This window comes from Marmota monax, unplaced genomic scaffold, assembly GCF_021218885.2.
Source record: "Marmota monax isolate L192 unplaced genomic scaffold, Marmota_monax_Labrador192_F-V1.1 WCK01_AAM20220418_F8-fsc00005, whole genome shotgun sequence".
NCBI classification, from domain to species: Eukaryota; Metazoa; Chordata; class Mammalia; order Rodentia; family Sciuridae; genus Marmota; species Marmota monax.
In genome coordinates, this window is record NW_026692254.1 from 3,373,280 (window position 1) to 3,393,851 (window position 20,572).

At 41.3% G+C, this 20,572-nt stretch overlaps 1 protein-coding gene across 1 annotated transcript in view; it reads left to right on the top strand.

The window, feature by feature from the left end:
• Positions 1 to 20,572, top strand: part of Pcsk2 (proprotein convertase subtilisin/kexin type 2) — a 270,847-nt gene that overhangs the window by 212,731 nt on the left and 37,544 nt on the right. The window contains exons 7-8 of the mRNA XM_046438653.2: positions 7,413 to 7,501; positions 18,040 to 18,215. Coding sequence (XP_046294609.1) covers positions 7,413 to 7,501; positions 18,040 to 18,215 — 265 coding nt within the window. The remainder of the gene's footprint in view (positions 1 to 7,412; positions 7,502 to 18,039; positions 18,216 to 20,572) is intronic.

Consider the following 20,572-nt stretch of genomic DNA (forward strand, 5'->3'; position numbering starts at 1 on the left):
CTAACCTATTCATTCTCACCTCTTCTAACCAGTGGGCTCTTAAAACCCCCAAGTCTTCCCTTATACAGCTCATTGGACATGACCCAGCAAACATGGTTCATAGCAAACTAGCTGGGGAATCTATATTTCAGCTCTGATATATATAACATCAAAACTACTATCTCCAAAGACATAGCTGAAAAGACTGTAGCTAGCCACCATGGGATTACGGCTGTCTAAAGAGTCTGTAAATCCAGGGAGACCAGAGGACAAAGACAATCTCATGTAAATTGGCCAACTTGCACACTACCCTGCGGGCCAGCTCTGCCTTCTCCCCCGTATATCTGTGCATCCAGAGCCTTGAAACCCCATTAAAGCTCCTGGATGAGAGATAAAGAACTAAGGAGTCAACTCAAGCAATTTTTAAACTACTAACCAGGAAAGAAGCCCAAAGAGAGAGAAAGTAAAAAGAAAAGAAATAAAAATCACCACCTCAAAATTAGCCTGCAATCCAAAATTCCCAAACACTTGAAAAAACACACCTAACAAAATGAAAAAAAAAAAAAGGACATAATTTTTTACCAGATGAAATCAATTTTGTGGAGAAGTCTTGAAAAAGACTTTAAAATAGGTTCTGTGTGGCTTTCTCAGAGTGGTAAATGCATAGACGTAACACCGATTTTAGAAGAAAAATAAATGATGGAAGAAACCCAGGCAAGAATAAAAGCCTGAATGTCAAAAAATAACTCACTGCATTGAAAAAGATAGCCCCTGAAATAAAATATCCATAAATGGGATAAAAGCTATCCTGAATACATTTGGAGAAATAATTACAGTGGGGAAGATAATAGAGTTTATCAAAAACCTACAGCAAACATTATTCTTAATGGTAAAACTTGGATAGCATTCTCTTATGTCTGGGACAACATAAGAATGCTGCCAATCATCTCTTTTATTCCACACAATGCCACATCCCATAGCTGATCAAATAATTATAAATCTAAGAAAAGATGTAAAAAAAATTATAAAACTTAGCAAACACATAAAAGCATTCCCGAATTATAGAGTGACACACTACGTTCATGAAGAAGCAAGTAGAACAATAGAAAGATGTCAAGTTAATCTCTTCATTCAGTGCAATTTCAATTAAAAGTTTCAGTAGCATTTTTCAGTGGAACTAGGCAAAATTGATATGGAAAAGCAAGAAGCCACGAATAGAGAAAGACAAAGGGGAAGAACAGAAATAAGGAGGAAGAGAATGAAGATATAGAAGAAAAAGAAGATGAGGAAAGATCATGGACATCAGAAAAACAGCAAAGTGGGGAAGCTTCATCCTCCAGACGTCAAAACATTATGAAATTATAATGTGAGAGGATAAGCCTAGAATAGAGAGTGACAAAAAGATCAAAGAAACAGTAATAGAAAGACCCCAGGTAAAAGGAAGCTCACTATATGACCAAGAGAGCAATAATAACAAAGATGGAGCAATAGTATTTAATAAATTATGCTAGCTATTCTATGGAATAAGAGTCATCTATTCCACATGCTGAGCATAATTAAATTCCAGAAGAAGTAAAGACCTAAATACATTATAAACCTTTTAAAATAAACTATAGAAAACATCTTTGTGATCCTGATGTAGAGATGGATTTTTTTAAACAAGACACTAAATCACAAAGGAAAAGATTAATAAAACCTGGCACATTAAAATTAAGCCCATAAGTTAGACTCCATGTATGTATCATATGTCAAAATACACTCTACTGTCATGTATATCTAAAAAGAACAATTAAAAAAAAAATGAAGCCCTTTGTTCAACGAAAGTAACAGCAAAACATTGTTGGAAGACAAGCCACAGACTAGCCGATGTGTGCAAAAAAAATTATGAAAAAAGGATTAATATACAAAATTTACAAGGAATGACTATAAATCATTGGGAGGAAGAAGACAAATGACTCAGTAGAAAATAAAAATGGGCCAAGATATTAAACAGGCAATTGACAGAGGAGAAAATCTAGCTAATTAACAGCTGAAAAGATTATCTTGCTGGTCATGAGGGACATGTAAAAATGAAACAATAAGATACCATTTCACACAATTGGACTGGCAAAAAATGATAAACCTTGAGAGCATTAAGTGTTGACAAGAATATTAAGCATCAGGAACACTCCCACCCTGCAGGAAGGAGGATACGTCCATATAACCTGTGCTCACTCTTACATAAATATCCCAAAGAAACTTTACCACATGTGCACAAAGAAATAACACACAAGAATGTTTCTTTTCAAATTATTTGTAATAGGAAGCAAATTGCAAATGCCTTAAATGCCTATCCTTAGGAATATGAACCAATAAATGGCAACATATTTATAAGTGGACTACTACACAGGGCTAAAAATGGTTGAACCAAAATTCATGAATAAACCTCAAAAATGCAATTTTGGATAGACCATATACTATGAAATATTTATATAGAACTTGAAAACATGTCATGACATATATGCTTATACATATGTGATCATAAGACAATTGCATAAAAATAGGCATTTAGCATTCACTCTAGAGGCCACCTCTAAGGAAACAAAGAGGGAGTGACCTTAGGATGGGTTTCAGTTATATCTATAATGATATATTTTTTAAAAATCTAAAGTATGGAAAATACTCAGCTTTGATGTACTCAAATGACGGCCATATGAGATTCATTGAGTTATTCATCAAAATTGTTGATATCCTTAAAATATTCCATAATTCAAAATACCTGCATTCTCTCTGCTCCAGCCAAGTTGAGACATAAAATTAACCATCACACTTTTTAATTGCTTGTTTCTGATAGTTAGAAATAAGTAATAATTAAAGGTCATGGTAAGAGCAGAGGTTTGGAAGCAGCAGACCTAAGTTTGAATTCCGATTCTGCCTTTTAATTGAAAAGCGATTCAGTATCTCTATACCCCAGCTTCCTGGTATTTAACATGGAGATAATAATAGGCCATTGAGAGGATTGACTAAGATAAAAATGCAGCACTCTTCGTATAGTATCAGGCCCATAGTAGGTATCAGTAAATAAGAGTTGTGTCACACTGAAAAGATGTATACTATACCACATTTTGAATGTACTACATATAGAAATGCCAGCTTTGGGCTGGAAAAGGCAAGAGATAGGGCAAAATCGCTGATGCAATATTATCTGTTCATGTAAAATAATTAATTCAATAAATAGAAATATTTTTGAAAGGAAGGAAAAGGGATTACCATGCCAGTGAGGGAAAAAAATGCAAAATGAAACAAGATGTCCTTTCACATCAATTGAATTAGCAAAACTGACAACATTTAATGATACCCAATGTTGCCTAAATAGGTCAGCTGGACAGTTCTGTTGATCTGGACCAGGCTCCCTCATCTCATCTCAGTTGGCCTCACCCATGTGGGCATGGTCAGCTGGTGGGTCCTCTGTATAATCTCTGGGTTGGGGCAGCTTCACCCACATATCTGAAAGATGGACGGCTGTGGCTTGGGGTGACAGGCACGCTGAGTGATGTGTCTTTCATCATCCTATCGGCAGCCCAGACTTGTTCTCATGTCAGGTAGGCAGGGCTTCAAGGGAGAGAGAAGCCACAAGGGCCCTTGTGGCCTAGGCTCTTCACTTCTGCCATAGTCTTTTATCCAAAACAAGCCACAGGCCACTCCATTTTCAATGTCAGGAAAAATACATTTCACCTCTTTATGGGAGGATGAAGAAAATCACACTGTCAAGGGCACAGACCCAGGAGGGTGGCGGATCAGGGCCACTCTGGCAAGGAAACACACCCACGCCCCTGGTCATTTGCTTCCCATTAACCTTCATTAGGAGGCTAATCAAGCCACAGTTATTTTCCTTTACCTCCTACAGCTACTTCCCCTTCTCACAGGCTTAGGTTTACTTCTAGAGGCAAGAAGGAGCTACTAAAAGGTCTTAAGACAATCTAGTGACCAGAGCAAGGCATGGTGGCACACACTTGTAATCCCCGCAATTCAGGAGCTGAGGCAGGAGGATTGCAAGCTGGAGGTCAATCTGGGCAACTTAGCATAGACCTTGCCTCAAAATAAAAAAAAAAATTAAAGAAGGACTGTGGATATAACTCAGTGGTAGAATGCTTGCCTAGCATGTGTGAGGCCCTAGGTTCAAAAAAATAAATATAAAGCAAACAAATGAAAATAGGTTTGGAAGAAGCTTTTCCTGAAATTTAGAGGAGCAAACACCTTTGCCTGAGACAATCAGGAAGACAAGACAGAAGGAAGATGTTGGTGAACACTCAAAGGCGCAGGTGTTGTGAGCAATTATAGGAGCCTCCATCTATTGTTTGTTTTTAATTTGTGTTACTTAATTTAGCAATGCGTTGTGTCTTTCTGTATGTTCTTCTGCAGAGTCCATGACACACATCTCCCCACTTAAAGGGCAGAATTGGGGATACCTGAGTATTATGCAATCACTTTAATTTGTCCAAGCCGGTTCACAGCCTAAGTCCTGCAGTCTTGAGGGAGCTAGCAGAGGGCAGGGACAAGTTGTCTGTCTTTAAGAAAGAGCTGTGGGGTGGTCCAGTAATGAGCATTGGTCTCCCACCTGACCCAGACCCTGTTCCACTGTCTGCTTGGGCAAGCACTTCGACCCTCCAAGACCCAGGTTTGACCTCTCTGGAATGGAGCAGCACCATTCACAGCCCTGTGAGACCCGAAGGGCTTGAGGCAGAGTGCTAAGCACAGCGCCTGGGAAGGAGAAACTGCCCACTGAGGGCGCTCTGCTTCCTCTGGCTCTGGCCTCAGTTGCCCACCCACATACTCCACAGGACTCCACACACTAGGGGGCTGCCATTGTAGGTCTGCTCCTCAATGATGCTAGCAAAAGTATTGACCATTCCTCTGTGCACATTTCAGGTCCAGGAAAGGAGATCTTGTAAAGGTTGATTTTTTTCAATTTTTTAATGGATTTTTTTAAAAAAATAAGTGACAGCAGAATGCATTACAATTCTTATAACATGTATACAGCACAATTTTTCATATCTCTGGTTGAATATAAAGTATGTTGTCACCAATTCGTGTCTTCATACATGTACTTTGATAATGGTATAAAAGTTGGTTATTAAATAATAAGCAAATTAATGCTCTGTTGAATTAGACATGGGACTGATTTTTAAACTTCTGTTTAAGTATTTATTCAGCATGAGCCAAATAGCTAGCAAGCTGGTCAAATTTAATCAGTATCCATTAAAGTGTGTGTGTGTATGTGTGTGTGTGTGTGTGTGTGTGTGTGTGTGTGGAGAGAGAGAGAGAGATGCATGCTGTGGAAGCTTAAAAAGTTGATTTCATAGAAATTGAGAGTAGAATCGAGGTTGCTAGAATCTGGGAAGGGTAGGCAGGAAGCAGGGACAGAGGGAGGTTTGATGACAAGTACCAAATGCAGCTACATAGGAAGCCTAAGTTCTAATGTTCTGCAGCACAGAGTGGGGCCAGAGCTCACAAAAATTTATGGTATATTTATAAAGACCTGGAAGAGAGGAGGTTAAGGTTTTCCAGGAAAAGAATAATAAATGTTTAAGAAGCAAGAAATGCTGACTCAATCATTATATGTTGTATTCCATGGTATACTGTATGAAATTATCACCCAGTATCCCCTCTGTATGTACAATTATAATGTCAATTAAAAAGTAAATAAAATAAATAGGAAACATCAAAACTATATGTGTGCAGGTATATAAAGTATATACATATATGTACTTTACATATGATATGTATTTGTCATAAGCATATATTTAAATATATAATATATGGATGAATATATAATATATATTACATATGAATACATAAGCATAAATTTACAACCAGATATAAGCCCAAATATGTACTTAAATATGTACACTTAAAGGGTATATTAATCAAAATAAAGTGTACATATATTTCATTTTATCAGATACATATGTCTGAGCTTCCATGCTGATTTTTTATCATTTTCTCCAGCTTTTGGAATAAATGGCAGCTATGAGAGACACATCTATAATAGACTGTCCCACCAAGTTACACCAAGTGCCTTCCCCGGAATCTCAGATGTGTTTTACAGAAACCTGAAAGTCAAGTAGATGAGAATTCTCCCAGCACCTGATTTTTCACAAGTGACTACAGGGTCTCTGTGTACACAAATATACGGATTTCATTCTTGTTCCCAAGGGAATTTTGAATCCACCAAATAAATAACCTTTGTGGAGGAAGGACTTATCAGTTGCTCCTATAGAGAAAGAAAATGTGTTTGTGTGTGTATGTGTTTGGGCGTGTGCATGCATGCACGCATGTCTGCAGATTTCACATATTATATGTAGTCACAAAATATACATAATGAATGTGTAAATGTTTATAAAATATATATATACACATAATATATAACAAAGGAGGCTAAGACCCAGTGAAGCTGTAACCATTAGCCCCTTTGGATAGGCAGCATTACATCCCTGTGGACTGAAACACCCCTGGAAATAAGCACCGGCCCACCACCCTAGTGCTTCAAAAAAACCAGAGCCGTTCCAACAAGCACACACCTGTTTTATATTATGTCCCATTTCTAAGGAAACCTGTGTGTTATCCGCAGGAAGATACTTCAAATTTTAAAGCAAAGATCAAATGTTAAGGTTAAAAATGTTCTCAGAAACTTCTTTATGATGGAGACAACCCAGGGTCAAGAAGGCCACTGGAGAGAGGGGCAGGATGAAAGAGAACGTTAGGATATACAGACAGAAAATTGGGTGGGCCACAGGCTGGCTCGGCCCCAGCAGAACCCTTAAAAAGAACCCGACTGTCTCCAGCTGGTAGAATTTAAGAAATCTCCACCAAATACTTTTGTCGATTTTTTTTCTCAGATTTATTTTATTTTATTCTAGGCTATTGTGAATGGAATTATTTTCCCGATTTCTTTTTCAACAGTTTCATTATTGATACATCCAGAAGCTATTGATTTTTGCATGTTGATTTTTTTTAATCCTGCTATTTTGCTGAATTTGTTTATCAGCTTTAGAAATATTCTGGTAGAGTTTTTTGGGTCTTCTCAGTAGAGATAATTTGATGACTCTTCCTTTTTGTATCCCTTTAATTTCCTTCTCTTGCCTGAATGCTCTGGCTAACTTTCAAATACAATATTGAATAGGCATGGTAAGAGTGGACATTCTTATGTATAAAATCAGTAATAAAAAATATAGTAAAAAACTAAAACTTCTCTAATTTATTTTTTAATATTTTTTTAGTTATTGATAGAACTTTATTTTTTATGTATTTATATGCGGTGCTGAGAATTGAACCCAGTGCCTCACACATGCTAGGCGAGTGCACTACTGCTGAGCCACAGCCCCAGCCCCTCTAATTTATTTTTAAATTCTTCAAAAGAGATATCTAATTTGTCTCTTTTTTTTTCCCCACAGCCACGGAACCCGATGTGCAGGAGAAGTCTCAGCAGCAGCCAACAACAATATTTGTGGGGTTGGCGTAGCCTACAACTCCAAGGTTGCAGGTAAGATGGCTCTCTCAAAGGGTGGGCACCTTGCTGGGCAGCCAGCCTCAGAAAAGAGTACTGTCTGGTCTCTAGCCTGGCAGGACCCAGCAAAAATATACCATTGGGGCAGGAGAGCTAGGAGTCATAAACTGAGCAAGAGTGAAAAACAAATTATTTTTTATTTTTAACATCACAGCAGTATTAATATGCTTTAAATTTTTCAACTGAAGCATAAGATAAATACAGACAAATGAGCAGATCATAAATACAGAGTATGGTGAATTTTCAGAATTGCAACACACATATAACCAACAAAAAACAAAATATGACCAAACCCCAGAACCCTTCTCTTACCCCCACCCCAGTTATTACCCATACATCCCAAAATAACCACAGTCTTGTGTTCTAACAGCAGAAATTGGTCATTTCCGGTTTTTGAATGTTGCATAAATGAACGTGTACAGTTACTATTCTTTTGTGTCAGTATCAATCACATTTTAATGAGATTCAAATATAGACCTGTAGACTATAAGGAGGTGCATACAAATTTTTCATAAAGATACCATAGCCCTTCCAAGTGTTTTGCGCAGTGGTTCTCATCTTTAAGGAGATAGAGTCTGCCTAAAACTTTGTGTGAAGTTCCTTTGGGCTGGGCATTTAATAATTTCTTCTTTCCAGGAGTTTTAGAAATAGGAGTGGGCTTAGCAAGGCCCTTAGCAACTTCATGAGACCCTATCTCAAAATTTAAAAAGTAAAAGGGCTGGGGATATAGCTCAGTGGTTAAGCACCCCTGGGTTCAATCCCCACTACCAAAAATAAAAGAAATAGGAGTGGTGATACCAGCACCCCTAACCCACACCTAAAAAAAAACTTGCGGGGAGAGGAGCAAGGGAGAGAGAGAGATTCATGAGCAACAAAAACAGAGTGACTCTTTGCTTAGTCCATGTTTTGCATCAAATTGGTTCTTAATTTATTCAGGCTGAGTCACCCAACCTTGTTTTTCTTTCTTGTGTGTGTATGTGTTTTGTTTTGTTTTTAACTGTCTTGATATATTTTTTTTTCCTAGCAATTTAATGGAACCATAAACCTACTTTTGCTGACACTTGCATTTCCAGGGCCCTAAATAAAGCAAATGTAACCTACACAAGCCCACTATTAATGGCTTTCAACACTGTTTGCTGAGAGTCTTGCCTGAGCCGGGTGCAGAATTTTACAAAAGAATACATCTAGAGGTTTTCTGAAATGTAAATAGAGGAAGCTTTACCCATTGGGTTTTAGCTCTTTTTTTATTTTCTGTTCATCAAAAATGCAGCAATTAATATGTCAGGAGCCATTATGAGCTCAGGGGAAAAATTATCTCTTGGTTAATATTTTATGAACGAGGCTCACACCTGGGGTGGCATTGGAGTCTCAGTAGGTTCTCTATTCTCTGGACAGAACTGTAGGAAATGGAAAAATTCAAACCTGAGTTTCCTATTCACTCTGATTATCTTCAAAATAGTTTTAAAGACTCCACATACCCAAGGTGATTGACTACTGTGAATAAAGGGATTTATCGAATAACAGTGTTAGGGATAATTTGTGGCTTTCTGAATCTACTTGGAGGTCTCTTTCCTGATCTCCTTTTCTTTTTCTTTTGTCTTATTTACACTCTGAAAACATCTGAGCTGCTCATCAAAATGTACCTAATTCTCCTGCTCTCTTTGTTTGGATTGTCTGAAAACAAAACCCAACACAATGATTCAGGTGCAAGCAGTTTGTTTGGGAGGTGATCTCAGGAAGCCAGAGTGAAGAAGGGGGGAAGGAAAACAGCCAAGGAAGGGAAGAAGCCAACTCAGAGTGGGTTGATGAGCTTGTCAGTCTTCAGGACAACAGGGACTCAGTCCTGAAGGTGACCCTCTGAGGGACTGTGGCAAACACCCCTCAGAACTGTCCCCACCCCATACAAGGTGAGGAGGCTGGGGGTTGATTCACCATCTCCCATGGTTCGTTGACTGGGGATGGTGCATGGGCGAGGAACCCCTTCACCTGTTCACGTCCATCTTACTAGGAGTGACTGGAACTTGCTAGGCCTAGGATGCCTCCAGGCAGAAAGACCCTGGACCCTAATGGCCAGAGGAGTCTCTGCCTCCCCTGCTGAGTGCAGTCTGTTACTTCAGAGACAGAACTTGAGATTCTGTGCAACCCTGGGATAGCTCAGGCCTCACAACAACACTCTGAGGTTCCAGAAAGCAAGAACAGAGGCAGTAGAAAGTGTGCCCAGCCACACGAGGACTTTAAGCAAAGGCACCTCCTTGTTCCTTTTTCCACCCCCTTCACCCCAGCTTTGCTCCTCCATAGCCACTCACACTGGTTCTAAAGGTGCAAGGGCTGGGCATGCCCTCATCCCATCCTGTGCTCTGTTTTAGGGCATCCAGCATCAACTCCCTCCCAGGAGAATCAAGATGAATTCGAGTTGAGGAAGTACTAGAGATTTACTCAAAAATTGCAAACAAAGCCAGAGTTTCAGCCTCCTCTCACTTACAAATCTAGGGGAATACTTTACTCATTCCGGCCAACAGTTCAAAAAGTTAGCTGGTTTTTCATTATTTACTAAAAATGAGCAAAACTTTCAGAGACGCTTTCCTTTCCGGAGCTGAGCTGGGGAGTGCTGAAGCGCCACCTGGTGGTCACTTAAGATCATTGCTAGTCTCTGGCGGTCTCCCAGATGTTCAGTCAGGGAGGCACTTGCTGCAATGTGGAAGCACTTCTCAGGTTTCTGTTCAACCTGTCTTCAAAAACAGAGTGTAAAGCTAAACTGCTGTTGGATCTTAGTCCAGAAATAAAAAGAGGAATGGGAATGCAGTTGTAAAAATGAGTCCTGTGAGGGGAGAAAAGGGAAAAGAACATTGAACATCTCTTCTTGTTGCCTGCTTTGCCATCTTCAAAAGGGGTTTCCTGTCTTTTTCTTTTTGATTTTCAGGCATTCTTGGTATGTGGTTGATATCAGCCCTGGACTCATTTTTATTGGTGCAAATACCTTTTCCCAAATTTCCACACCAGAGTTTACTCTTGTACGTGGTGCCAACTGGGCTGCCAGTTTTATTTTTCTCCAAATGGTGACCCAGTGTTTCCAACATGATCCATGCAACAATCCGTCCTGTCCCTGTGATTTGTGGTACTACCTCCATTTTCTGTTAAGTTTCCATATATACATGGGTCAATCTTTGGGTAAATACAATTTAGATAAAAACCTCCTAGCAAATAGAAATTAGAGACTATAGCCATTAGTCTCCTCCTGGACTTTTGCATATGTATTTTCCTCTGCCCAGAATGCCTCTCCCTGTGTTTTACCTGGCTACCTCCTCTGCCTCCTTCAGCTCTAAGGACCCTCACTGCTTCTTCCAACCTCACTTATGGCCAGTTTCCTCATCTACACTTGGTAAAAAGCACTTTGAAATGTTCCTTTCTCAGAGTTCACTGCTGTCATATATTGTATATTCTTATGCATTATATTAATCAGGGTTTTCTAGACAGATAGAACCAATAATAGATGATAGATAGATAGATATAGGTGGATGGATAGGTAGATAGATAGATATAGGTAGATGGATGGATGGATAGATAGATAGATAGATAGACAAAAGGGAATTTGTATGGGAGAATTGGCTCGCATGCTTATGGAGGTTGAGCAGTCTTAATGACAGGTCATGTGCAAACTAAAGATCTTGGAATACTGCTAGCATGGTTTATTCCAAGTCCAAAGACCTGACAACTCAGGGGCTGTTGGTATACGTCCTGGAATCCAAAAACCAAAGAGCCTAGAATTCTAATGTCCACGGACAGGAGAAGAAGAATGAATCCAAGTTCCAGGAGAGAGAAAATTCAGTTTGCCTTTCCCCTGTTTTTGCTCCATCTGGTTCCCCAAGGGGTTAGATGGCACCAGCCCACATTGAAGACAGATCTTCCCCACTTAACCCACTCAGATTCACATGCAAATCTCCTCTGGAAACACCCTCACAACACACCCAAAATGTTTCACCAATTCTCTAGGTATTCTTTCATCCAGTTGAACTAACATTCCATGCATAGTTATGGAATTAATATCTTCGCCACCAGCCGACAATGGTCTCCACAAAGGCAGGGCATGTATGTTTGCTCTCACCTCGGCACCTAGATCAGGGTCTGGTTCACAGTAGATGCTCAAACCCCTGTTTGCTGAACAAGGGGAAGCAAGGAAGAAAGAAGACAGGAAAAGAAAGAAGGGCCCATGGGTAAGTCCATTAGCAAGCAGTAGAAAGGAGTCATTGAATGAAAGAATGAGATCAACAGAGTCAAGAGATTAAGGATCTAAGGACCCAAAGCCCACAGAATCTCAACCCAGGAAGCAAAAACATCTCCTCCTACCAGCATCTTTTCACTGTTGCTACTTTCTTCCAATCAGATCAGTTCCAAGGAGACTAGCGCCTTCTTCTTCCTCCCTCTTTTCTCTCCCTCTCAAGAGCATCACGAGAATGTCCTAGGGGACAGCACTACCATCCACTCTAGTAGGAGCTGTCCAGGGTCCAGCAGTGAAGTCAGAATGGTGACCTCTTTATGCGGTACTCTAGGACACTCCAGGGTAGCAGAGCACCGAGACCGTCCACCAACCTCACATGTCATTCATGTGTTGAAAATAAAGTGAAGGAGAAGGGGCTCACCTTTTCCACTAACCCCTCAGAATCTCAAAATCTTGGGACCTGAAACCACTAAAGATCCTTTAGTTCAAACATCCACTGATGCTGGCATAACAACAATTACAGTGGTACTACTACTAAGGATGATGACGATTCACATCTGTTCACTTTTACTGTATGTCAGGCACAATGAAAACCCTTTGCTAATTTAACACTTTATAATTCTATCACATATTATTGTATGTCCTATAAAACATATATACTATGTGCTTTTACCCCTCTTTTATTACTGAGAGCAAAATTGAAATATGGAGGCTACATATCAGTAAGTTAGGAGATAATTTTGCACCCAGTACCCATGTTTGGAAAAATTCTCCCCACTCTCCTGATATAGCTGTATTAGTCTGAAACTGCACATCTCTGGTGATAGAAAACTGACTCCCTTCTGATAAATCTATCCTGCCTTTGGGCATATGTGACTTAGAAATACCTTCCCTAAAATGGACTCTCTTGATGGACACGGTGGTACATCCTATAATCCCAGGTACTTGGGAGGCTGAAGCAGGAGGATCACAAGATCGAGCCCAGCCTTGGCAACTTAGTGAGACCCCGTCTCAAAATAAAAAAGGCTGAGGGTACAGCTCAGTGGTAGAGCACCCCTGGGTTTGATCCCCAGTATCAAAAAAAAAAAAAACAGGGTTCTTTTGGTTTCTGGTGTCTTGTCATAGACACAGTTGTTACCACCTCTTCTAGATACTGCACAGGCAGGGATGAAAGAATCCCAACCAGTTCGGCTCCTGAAGAGTACCTTCTCCATAAACGTTGATCTGAACATCCAGGAATATCCCAAGAATCTTAGAAGTCTGGAAGTTTTAACAATTTCAAAACAATTTTATGAAAATTTACTTGCATTTTTTTACCCACTTCTTTAATTTTATACATTTAAGAAAAAAGATTAATTTTAATATTTTAGCTTGAAAATGCATTTATTCAAGTAACATTCTAAGAAAATAAACTAATTCTTTTCTTCTTTTTTATTTTTAACTTTTAAACCCATGTTTGGCCTCTTTAATCAAAGTGATTGAGGGGAAAAATTAAATTTAAAAATGTGTTATTCAGAATTCACTAAGCCAAATCAGGGTACAACGAATATAAATAATGAACTTTCCAAATAACGTTGCTGCCCATTTGTCAAATTTATACTTCTGAAAGCTCAAGATGGCACAGAGTTTGGGAGAGATGCTTCCTCCGGTCTTCTGCCCATTTATTTAGTCCACAATTAACATGGGGGCTTCCTGTTCTTGGTGATGGAATACACTGTGAACCTGCAGACCAGGTACCTGACCCATACCAACTCATAGACTAGGTGACATGGACAGTGAGTAAATATGCAAGATGGTACCAGATAATGATTTTCCCAATGAACAGAATAAAGCAACATGACAGAGAGTAACTGGGTCTGAAGGAGTAGCAAGCCACTTGAGAGTGGGACTCTACAGCTAGTTCAACACCATCCTGGGCTTTGGCAGAGACTCTCAGGGCAGCCCCAGCCCTGGTTAAGAGAACTTAACTGCCTTCCAGAGCTTAAAAACTCTGGTTTTAAGCTTTCAATCAGTGTCTTCATGATATGAGAAAAATGAGATGGTTTTCAATCAACGTTTTAACCCAAAGAAATGATAAATATTTGATGAGGTCGATAGGCTTACCCTGATTTGATCATTCCACAATGCATACATGGACCTCATAAATATGTTCAACTTTTATGGGTCAATTAAAAACTTTTTAATAATTTTTTAAAAGTTTGAAAACCACTCAAACAATCTCTGTCAAACTACCCCCCAAAATTCTCTAACAGCAATAGATTGCTTTCATGTTATTATTATTATTATTATTTATTATTATTGGCCAATGAATCTCTGGACACTTCAGTAAGTTCACTCATCTTTTTTATCTGAGTATTTAAACAACCCAATAAAAGTCACCGAAAGCACAGTGATAAGTGAGTTTTCAGATCTTAAAACCTGAATGAGCATGCACAGCTCCTTAGCCTCCAGGGCTAATATTCATGAGCACAAAAGGTGGCAATTATCAGCTCTGAGATTTGTGGGCAGGTGTAGCATGCACTGGTGTTGGGTACAAATATACCCTTTATAGTAGAAGCAGAACAGAGAGGATTCAACTCAAATCCACTAGACCACCCAGCCCTCAGGGTATCAGGGCCAGCCATATGTACAAGCTGATCAGGAAGGCAGGTAAGACCTCTAAATTAATGGAAGAGGGACAAAAAGAGCCACCTCTGCCATTAATGTACTGTGCAGGCCTTCCTGGGGGTTGGGGTGGGACAGAAATGCTGAATGTACACTCTGTGTCTATCTCCCCGCAACAAGCCACATCCACTAGTAGAGCATTTTCCAGCCATAGAGACACTGAATCTCATAATTCCTTTGACATCTCTCTCTCCCTTTCTCTTCCTCTCCATCCCACACCCCATAGCTCCTAGAGCAACCAGGGACAGAGAAGATGCCCTCCCTAAAAATCCTCGGGTCACCCTGAGTCTCTATCCTGGCTGCTAATGGTGCAATCGGTTGCAAAATTAATACCGTATCTCATTCAATTAATGCATGGCTCATTCCTCCTGAGCTTAACTCGATTAGAAGAAATGTCAGGCACCTGGCCCCAGAATATGAATGAGCCTGTCTCCCAGTCCAACCTCTGCTTCCTTTAATGCTAAAGCAGTCAGCAAATTAATATGCATCAGCTCCTATATTTTTGTGCAGCATGAAGGGGGTGATGAGAGGCCAAAGGACAAGAGCTGCAAAGAGGAGGCGTGTGCAAGGTGCAGGGCTGCCATTGGTTAGCTGGTCAGACAATTGAGCCAACTTTGGCCAGGGTTGAATTTTTCTCACTTTTTCATGGAGCTGAGCTGTTCAGTCCTGGTTATTTTGGTCACTGGACAAGTTCAAGAGCATGTGAGCATTCTCCTTCCAAGCAAATGAATACTGCCCTCTCTGTTTACTCCCCCAGCACTCTCCATAGAGTGAGTACAACTTTGTGTAAAAGTTGTACTAGTCAGTTTATTCTGTGGCCCATTGGCCATCTTTGTTGCATTAATTTTTTTCAATAAATGAAATAGAGATGGATCCTAAGCAAAAATGTAGAGTTTTAAACCTCCTATCTCCTTATAAGATGAACTGTAAAACTTAATTTCCAAAAAGTTTCAAATCAAAGTCTAGGTTTATTCTAGATAAGCTTCCTCCAAGTAAAAGGATGTTAACACCTATTGGATGCTTGTTGTCAAAAATATTGACCTGACTTATTATGGGTTAATGGTAGAGGATGAACAATCTGGACCTGTTATTATTTGTTCTTTCTGAGCCTGTTATTTCTACAGGGGAGAAAATAAAGTACATAAAGTAATAACACCATTTATTCACCAAATATTTGTCAAGGTTAAGATAAAATACCAAGCATCATGCTGATCCCCAGGGACATAGAAGTGAAGAAAATAAATGCATTCCCTGCACTCAAGGACCTTGCTGTCTGATGGTATAAGAAACATTCAAATAAGCAATTGTGGTGGGAGGGGGGGGGTTAAAGTACACTGAGGGAAATTGCAATCCAAGAACAAGGGGTACACCCTCACTGAGAAGGAAAGAGAGACCGTCGGTCTCAGTCTCTAGAAGTAGTAAGCTCTTAAGAAAGAAAGCAATTTTATGTCAACTTCTCATGCCCTGGAAGAAATTGGGTGGTCCTTATTTAAGTTGATTTGCATACTATACTAGAGGGTGATGTTTGAAAAAGTATATCCTTGAGTAATAATATCAGGAACCAGATTTTGGTTATGCTTAGCTAGCCTCTTCATTCCATAATCCTTGTATTAGTCCATTTTCTGTTGCTATCATAAAATACCTGAGACTGGATAGTGCACAAATTTGCTCACAATTTTGAAGGGTTAAAGGACAAAATCAGGCAGCCCCTTCAATTCAGCCTCTGATGATAATGGCATCATGTAGGAGTGTATGCAAGGGTGACCAAAAGAAAACCAAGAGTAACAACTTACTCTTATGGGAATCAACTGGTATGCTATAAGAATTGCATTAATCCCTTCAAAGAGCAGCACCCTCCATGATCTGATCATCTTCCCTTAAGCCCCACCTCTTAAAGGTCCCCCCCACCTCTCACATTGCCACACTGGGTAGCGAGCTTGCAGCATGTGAACCTGTGGGGGACACATCCAAATCACAGCTACCCCCATGAGTAGAAAGACTTAAGTCAGCTTCACAGCACTCAAGGCTCCTTTCCACAGAATAGTGGATCAAGTGACATGTCCCCAGGTGACAAAGCCCTATAGAGAGCAATATGGCTCCAATCAGCAACATTTTGAGTGTAGTGATGGACAATCAGAAGGCCCATTCCCTTAATGCTGGTGAGTTAACCCTGGAAGAGATCTCTTGTAGATGGCCCGGGAATCATGTGAGCCATGGGTGCAGCTGAAGTAAAAGTGGCCCTCACCCTTTCTGCCCGTGTCCCTGTCACAGCTCACGTTTGCCCCACACAATCCTGGACTGCAGACCCTGCTCCTTTTCAACTTCCCAGCAAGAAGTCACTCCTAAATCCTGAAGCACTATGGAGATTCCTAAAAAAAAAAAAAAAAAAAAAAACTAGGAATGGAATCACCAATTGACCCAGTTATCCCACTCCTCAGAATATAGCCAAAGGATTTAAAACCAGCATCCTATAGTGATGCAGCCACTTCAATGTTTATAGAAGATCAATTCACAATAGCTAAGCTATGGAACCAACCTAGGTGCCCATCAATAGATGAATGGATAAAGAAACTATGGTGTATGGAATGTTACTCAGTAACAATGGAATGCTACTCAGCCATCAAAAGGAATGATATTTGCCAGTAAATGGATGGAATTAGAGACTATCATGCTAAGTGAAATAAGCCAATCCAAAAAAAAAAAATCAAAGGCCAGATGTTCCTGTGATATGTGGATGCTAACACACAAAAAGTGGGGGTGTGGAGAAGAATAGAAGTTCAATGGATTAGACAAAGGGGAATATAGGGAAGGGATGGGAATAGGAAAGACAGTGGAATGAATCTGACATGACTTTTCCATGTTCATATGTGAATGTACCCCAGTGAATCTCAACACAGTGAATATCCACAAGACTGGGATCCTAATTAGAATAAGATATACTCCATGTTGGTATAAATATGTCAAAATAAACTCTACTGTCATGTGTAACTAAAAAGAACAAATCTAATTTAAAAAAAAGAAGAAGTCACTCTTATAAGGTTTCAGAGAGTTAACGGCTACTTTACCAAATGCCATGGAGAAGAGAAGGTTAGACCATATACCCCATTAACAGCCCAGCTTAAAATACCCACTCGACGTTTCTGTCCTTCCCAATGTCCCTTCTCAGTGACAAGGAAACTGAGAATTTCTCTTTCCTAATCCCACCCTGGTATTGTCTCTGACCCTCCCTCTGACCCTTGCCCTCTATCCTGCACAGTTGTTTTATATCTTTTCTGAATCTTGGCCCCAGTCAACATCTAGTCACCGAACGCTGAGCTCCACTTGGAAATAGGCTCGTTAAGGAAACTCTTCAATGAATATGGTTTCTCCCTATTAGGGATTCCAGTAAATTTTGCTAGGGGAATAAAATTTTCTTCAAATAATAAATAAGGAAAGGTATGAGCAAGATCTAAAAAGGAAATATGGGACCAGCTGTGCATCCTTGTTGATCCTTGGACTCCATAGCATTCCCCAACTTACCAAGGGTCATCAACTTTTCCAACCATACTCAGAACCCCAGCTTTTCTCCATCCCATATCCCCTGAGAACTGGCATACCGAAGCCCAAAGTTCTCTCTGCCCACACCTGTCCACAGGTATACGGATGTTGGACCAGCCATTTATGACGGACATCATCGAGGCCTCCTCCATCAGCCACATGCCACAGCTGATTGACATCTATAGCGCCAGCTGGGGCCCCACAGACAATGGGAAGACGGTGGATGGGCCCCGAGAACTCACGCTTCAGGCCATGGCGGATGGTGTGAACAAGGTAACAACGAGGCCCCAGGCCACTCCAAAGGGGGAGTGTGATGGGTGAGGGAGCCGTGGCAAGACAGTGGATGAGGAGGCAGGACAGGGGGCAGAGATGGGCTGTTACCCTGTGTGTTGGGTCAGGCCCTGTGAGAAATGGACACCAAAATAGGTTTGGTGATACAGGAGATTTTTCTGAAGGGGACACTGTGAAGGACCCAGCAAGGGAGGAGTGTGGGAAGCCGGAAGGCCTCACACTGTGGTGTGACCTGATCCCTGTGAAAGAGAAAGGAAAGAGAACAGGAGAGGAAGGGTCTCAGACTGCAGCACTGCACTAAGGAGGTTTCTACTGGACCAACAGGTGGTCCTCACACCAAAATCGCCCATCTCAATTAGGAAGGGGCCTGCAATAGCACCCCGCCACACTCAGTGGTTGGTGGACACAACCCACCGGAAGTAATGTCTCAGCTCATACTAGGTGGTGGATCCAGGGGGCAGCAGCCTCCATGATGCACCCATAGCAGCAAGTCCAAGCAGTGAATTTTATAGCCATGGATACCTGATATTAGCCCAGGAATGGACAGTGCAAAGAAGGGACAAAGGCAGAGCCCTAGAAGGAGGCCAGCCATGACATGTGGGGCAACAACTGCATATTAAGGGACAGGAGACTCCTTCTCTGAGACCTCAGGACAGGAGTCACCCCAGGCAGGACACTAGTCCAGGATCCAGGACAGAACACGAGCCCAGTCCTCCTGGGGTCAAGTGCCCACTCCATCACTCAGTGTTGGAGCATCTGTCAACAACTGACCTAACGTTGCTGAGCCTGTTTTCTTACCTATAAAATGGTCATAATGTGGAGTCCCTCGTGGGATCTGGATTGGGATCCCTGTGAGGTGTAAATGACATAAATATGCAAGCGCATGGTGCTGGGAAATGGCCAGAAAATGCTAAGTGTTTGTCCCAATCACTTAGCCAACCACCCCAAAGTTTCATGGCAAAAACACCACAATTATAGGCTTGTGGATTCAATGGGTCAGGAATTGGGGATTTCCTGTCTCTGCTCTATAATCCCTGGGGTCTAAGGTGCCACAAGGCTTTGACCTGAGCATTGGTTACTAAACTCCATGTCCTTGCAAGATGTTTTGATACACAAAGCTTAGAGTGCAGCCTCTGGTCCACTTAAGAGTGTGAGAAATGCAGTGTCAGCCCCTCCCCACACCCCCCCCATGCATCCAACTCTGCATCTGAACATTGGTATTAAAGTCTGGGAGCTATTGCTCTTAGCGAACTTTGGGATCCATATCCTGTAACCTGAGATCCGAAGATAGGGCTTTTTTAAACCCACGAGGGGGCAGTAGAGGCAACACATTCTTCTGGCAGTAATGTCACGATATTTCCTCATCAAAGTGATGTGTTAGATGGATGGTTTGGGGTCTAAACCATATGCTCTGGTTGTCTCTGTGCAAACAGGAACAGGGGACCAGGTAAGTCCACTAAAGGGATTTCTTGTAAAGATGCTCAAGGAGGGATGAGGGCAGTGGGATGATATGGGCAGGTCCTCAAACTACCTGGGATCAGATGGACCTTCTGGATCCAACGTGGCTCAGGATGCCAGGCACAGGGCTGTGTGGAGATCCACAACTCTGCTGTCACAGAGCTGGGCCACTCTCACCCCACCTGTTTTGCTGTGGCTGTGTGCCTCCCATTCTCCAATCCATTCTTCTCTTCCTTGAGGCTTCGTTCAGGTGATAGTTCCACCTAGACATGGCCCCTCAGCAACCATGCTCATTACAACCCATCAGCCTCAACTCTAGTCCTTGCCCCCAATGCTTTCAGGGAAATTTTGGCCCTAAATTAGGGGACACATCCACTGCCACAGTCTGGCTGGGCACAAAATCACGAGCCACCACACAGCTTGTAGATTCAAACAGCAACTCTTTATTCCCGAACTCACACCAGCCGTCTACAATCACGTTCTGGGGAAATCCACGTTCTCTGCCCAAATCCACGTTCTCTGCCCAAATCCACCTCCACTGGGCATCTGTCTCCCAAAAAATACTGTCTGAATCCCGTGAGAACTCAAGGGGAACTCAGGCAGCAGGATACGCCCTATTCCCAGCAGGAATAATCTTAAACCTTAAACCTGGAACCTAAACCGGGAAAGCCCTAATCCGCCTTGGTCCTTGAGCAAGGTCACCTACATTCAATGTCACTGCAACATGTCAGCAACATGGGGTACGCTGGCAAGGAAATTGTCATACCTATTTGGCTAATGGCTCCCAGCAATCCACCTCCCTCCAGACAAGGCTCAAAACTAAGAAATATGATTCTGTTGGAAAGCCGCAGAACTTGAAGTCACTGGACAGTCGGAAGATT